Source organism: Glycine soja, chromosome 9, assembly GCF_004193775.1.
Source record: "Glycine soja cultivar W05 chromosome 9, ASM419377v2, whole genome shotgun sequence".
Taxonomy (NCBI): Eukaryota; Viridiplantae; Streptophyta; class Magnoliopsida; order Fabales; family Fabaceae; genus Glycine; species Glycine soja.
In genome coordinates this window covers 38,210,818-38,215,877 of record NC_041010.1, presented here as the reverse complement: position 1 = coordinate 38,215,877, position 5,060 = coordinate 38,210,818, and the positions used below count along the sequence as shown (strand labels likewise).

Sequence of the window (5,060 nt, the reverse complement as noted above, 5' to 3'; positions counted from 1 at the left end):
TAATTTAACTGCACATTTTATTTTCAGTTTGAAACCATGCTTTCAGTTTCTTGCACAAAACCATCTCCTGTCCAGTCTTTGTCTGACTGCAACCCTTTCTTTATGGCTTTCCTCTTCTGAACTGCTTCCTTCTGCCTTCTTACCAAGTCAGTGTGAGTAGTAAAGTACTCAAGAGAAACCCTGCGATTTTTATAAAAAAGAAATAAATAAATAAATAAAAGGAGGGGCAAAAAGTTGAAAATATGCATTTATTCAGTGTTTGTATAAGATATTGGAAAATGGAAAACAACATCTTAGTTCAAAACCATACCCTCTGAAATCTTCTATGGATGTGAAATTGTGCTTTTTCATAAAGTCTTGAAGCTCAAGACATAGTTTCTTCACAAGACCATAGCCATGCATCATAACCCCAGTGCACACCTACAATTAAAAAAGATAAAAGGTTGGTTGGATGGTTAAGAAGAGAGAGGTCATGGATTTTATCCCTCCTGCTAATAAAAAACTAACAATTAACATTTGTCGATTAAAAAAAAAACCTACAATTAAAAAAAACATCATCTACTTAGTGTGTTTGGATTAACTCGTATTTTCCATTAAACAAGGAGAAACCTGGGGCCAAAGTATAGAATGCCCTATCCTGAGTATCAATTGGGCCTAAAAGGTTATTTGTTGATTATACCTGAACAGTGTTTGCCCCGAGAAGGATAAACTCAGCAGCATCACCACCTGTCTCAACGCCACCAATGGCAGAAAGTGTATAGTTCTCACTATCAAACTCTGACTTCATCATCTTTGCAATGCTCATCACCTTCCCAAGTGCTATGGGATGGACTGCCTTTGCAGAATAACCCCCAGGAGTTGAGTACCTAACAACAAAATTTAGACATGAGATGGTTGAAAAACCTAGGCAAAAAAACTTAATTTGTTCTGAGTGAGATTGCAAACCCCTCAACACAAGGCTCAGGACGTAGTGTATCGAGGTTGATTCCCATGACACTCATGATTGTATTTATGGCAGAAACTCCCTCACATCCTGAACTTAGAGCAACCCTTGCTGGCTATAAGCAGACGCATCAACAAAGTTATTAACATGGTAATCGTGAAAGACAGGCTGAGCAATACATATTTACGAACTTAACTGAAACTGGCATAAAAAAAGTTCACCAAGACATTTCACATGTAAAGGGCAAGAAAGGTTGGCTTTAGAAAATAGTTTGCACAGACATGCATAAGTCAGGCTCAACAAACACATTTTTTTCCAGTTCTAAGTGACATGTACAAGTCCATAAAAAATGCATAAAACCATGTGCATGATGCAACGGATCAACTATTCCACAAACAAAGACTACAAAATTTCAGTGACAATCCATAAATTTGATAACTGAACAAGTTTCCACTTCTTAAACATTAGAATAAGGTTAGAGTATTATAAAAGGACAAGGTACACAGCCAACCTGTGAAATATCAGTTATGTTGGGAGTCATCTTAGCCCAAACAGGAATTGTGGCTTTAGCATTTATCCATCCACAAACCTCTTCCAGAAGAGCACAATCTTGCCCAACAGCAGCACCCATTTTGCGTTCTGGCATACCGTGAGGACATGAGAAATTTATTTCAAATGCATCCTAAGAGAATACCAGAGGTCAGCCATCAGAAAATTCAAGTCGGGAAAATGTTAAATGTCCCAAACTCAGCCAAGAAACACATCTTACAACTCCAGTTTGCTCGACTCTATCAATAAGCTCCTCCCAAGCAGCCTTATTGTACTCCTCCATGATTGAAGCAATGAGAATTCTGTCCGGATACTCTTCTTTTAATTGCTTGAATTCTTTCAACATAATTTCAAGTGGCCTATCACTGATAAGTTCTATGTTCTCCCACCCAATAATTTCTCCTTTTGCAGATCTATCTGCACCTGCCCGTAGCCGGGCATATCGAGGAGTTACATTTATAACTTTTGCAGCATCAAGTGATACCTAGCGAGATAATAAGATCAAATCCCACGTAATCTTTCAAAATACAAACAATCAGTAGTATGGTATGCAAGAACATTCATAAACAAAATAGGGTCAAAAGGGAATATTATTTAAGTATATATTAAATTTTATAGTGCAGCAAAGGCATCTGAAAGGTCCCCTTAAAAACCAATTCATAAGAGAGTGGTTTACCCAGCTATATAAGCACTTATCATGTTCATGAATTACCCGATGTGGGACTATTCTTAACAATATATTCCTACTACACAGGAGTAGAGTGTTTGGTTTGTTACAGATACAAGGCATTGCCTTCATTGAGAATCTGTTTATACATTGGTTTAATTTCAATTGAAAACAAAAGTATCAACTACACCTAAATATGATCCAAGGATTCTTTCTGGAACCAGGTAGAATCTGCATTTTGCAAACAGGATCAACAACAATTCAAGATTTGAGAGGCAAAATTGATGATCTACCAGGAGCATCCAAGTGTCAACTACTCTAAACCATGAAGAATTGAAGATCTGTGGCCTATAATAACTCGATAACAGGACAAGGACAACCAACAGAAACTCATAACTAAATAGCTTAAAACGATGGCATAATCCACAAGAACAGATCAAAAGTCAAAAGAGTTCAAAAGATTGGCATTTTAGACCACAGAACTCCAAACTCTTCAGTTTTCAGCCTTAATTCCCAAATCACAACACAGCTCCAGGTATCTGTATTTACTATAACACAAACCCATTCCTACCAACAAACCAAACACTTTAAAGAGACAAATTAAGCTAATGAAGGAAAAGGTGAGGGAGTAAATGAAAGTAAAAAAAAAAAAAGCTTACAGTTTTAGCAATCACAGCACCCCAACCTTCATCAAATGCCCTCTTCATGACAGTGTAATTGGTCCCTGGTGGACCTGACCCAATAACAAAGGGGTTAGGCATGTGCAACCCATTAACAGTGACACTAAGATCAGGCTCTGTAGCCTGAGTCTCTGAAGCAAACACCTTAAACCCAACTCTGCTGGGACCAACCTTAACCTTCCCAGCACAATTCAAGCCAAACCCAGATGCACAATTCCCAGTTCTGATCTGGGTCATGCTCAAAGATGCCATCTTTCAAGGAAAAATCACAACTTTCTGCAAAAAGCTTTCAGAGGAAAAAAAAAAGAGAAGAAGAAAAGGTGAATCTGAAATTCTGAATGAATCAGAGTTAATGTAATATTCTATGAGCTGGAGACAACAAAAGAGAACGTGCAATTATGAATCTCTGGTTTCGTTTGTTGCATTTGCTCGATTGTATCGGATAAGTTTGGGGAAAAAATGTAAACAATTGCTTCATAGATTGGACTTGCATGTGAGAATGACTGCGGGAAGATATTATAAGGATTTTGGGGGAAATGATGTGAATTAAATATATATTTTAATAAATTCATAGGTGTCGTTTGGGATTCAGTGATTGTGTGGGAGTGGAACATTCTGCATTTTGACAAAGTCACAAACTTAACCAAAGAATGAAGTCACCACTATTTTCATTCTTTTCTACCCACGAAATCTATTGTAGCTTGTAGTACTTGGCTTAATGTATTGTTCTTTAATTACAAATTTCATGTATTTTTTAACAACCACTTGTAATTTTTAAAAGATCAACTAAGAAGCAATTTTTCTTTTTTTCTGGAATAAAGGGGATCAACCCAAGGTTCACTAGAAACCACACGAAAAAAAAAAATAGAAGATGCATAAGTCCAAACGGCATTAACAATAAAAGAAGGAACAAAATATATAAAAAATACGTAATTTATCATAATTGACTGTGCATGTAGTTAAAGCATCAACAACTTGATTTGCTTGACAAAGAATATGACTCCAATAAAGGTGCCTCCTTATTTATCCGAAATAAGAATATTCTGGACAATTTAATTTATTTTTAAATTAAAACATTTAATATTTTTATTTTTTAAAATAAATAATTTTAATCATTCTTTCCGTTGATTATTAGGTACTAAGAAATTTTTATTCATAAACCAAATAATAAATGACTTGCTATATTTCATTATTTTCTAAGATCCTTTATTAATAGGAATAGTTTAAATATTTTTATTTTTATTTTACCATTTTTAATTAAATTTCATAAATTAATATGTAAATTATTTACATGATTTTTTAAAATTGATTTTAATATATAAATTATTTTTACTCTAATTATTTACATAAAATTATTTATAAACAAGACAATAAAATACTTGTTTTTTAGTTAATTATATTAACATTATTTTCAATGTATCATTGGTTAAGAATCATTAATTATTTTAAATTATCAAAATTTATAAATTAAAAAATATTTAATATATAAGTCTTTTTAATTTTACATAAATAATTAGAGTAAAAATAATCTATATATCAAAATTGATTTATAAAAAATTATATAAATAATTTATTTACACATTAATTTATGAAATTTAAATAAAAATTGGTAAAATAAAAATAAAAATATGTAAACTATTTAAAATAAAAATATATATGATCATGATAAATATCACCATAATCGTAATGAGCTTCATGTAGGAAATTATTTTAATCGTCTAATTAACTTACCTATAAAATAATAGAATTCATAAAACTTATATGACTAAATTGATTACATAAATTTCTTTTTTATAAACTTTTTTGTATTCATCCTTAATCCTAAATTAAATTTCAAATGACCAACCAAACCAACCATAAAATAGAAAACAATGTTGAAATCCCAACTCCTCAAGAGATTCTCTTAATTTGCTGTCATTCAAAACATAACACCAAAAACTCCACACATAATTTCCATCCCGAATAAAAAACTTGGAAAAGAATAAGCTATTAGCCACAATATCCACATGACAATCACATAATCCTTCTGACAGAAAAATAAAAGGCACCCCACATATTATATTACTTTCCCTCATTAAACCATGCTTAGTGGCAATTTTGTTTTTCCACGCCCTCCACACAAACATTAGCGACCAATTTATTCCAAACCCCCTTCCACCTTATCCTGTAGGATATTGTAAAGTATTAACTGATTTAGTTAATAATTAATCTTCTTTTTAAT

The 5,060-nt window shown here is 32.7% G+C and overlaps 1 protein-coding gene across 1 annotated transcript; it reads right to left on the bottom strand.

Annotated features, from left to right (window-relative positions):
* On the bottom strand, positions 1-3,508 carry LOC114368747 (dihydropyrimidine dehydrogenase (NADP(+)), chloroplastic-like). The gene is made up of 7 exons (XM_028326001.1): positions 2,819-3,508; positions 1,713-1,976; positions 1,455-1,625; positions 946-1,058; positions 680-866; positions 311-420; positions 1-180 (listed from the first exon to the last, which is right to left on the bottom strand). The coding sequence occupies exons 1-7, from the start codon at positions 3,089-3,091 to the stop codon at positions 24-26; spliced, it is 1,275 nt and encodes a 424-aa protein (XP_028181802.1). The 5' UTR covers positions 3,092-3,508; the 3' UTR covers positions 1-23.
* Between the last annotated feature and the right edge of the window lie 1,552 nt (positions 3,509-5,060).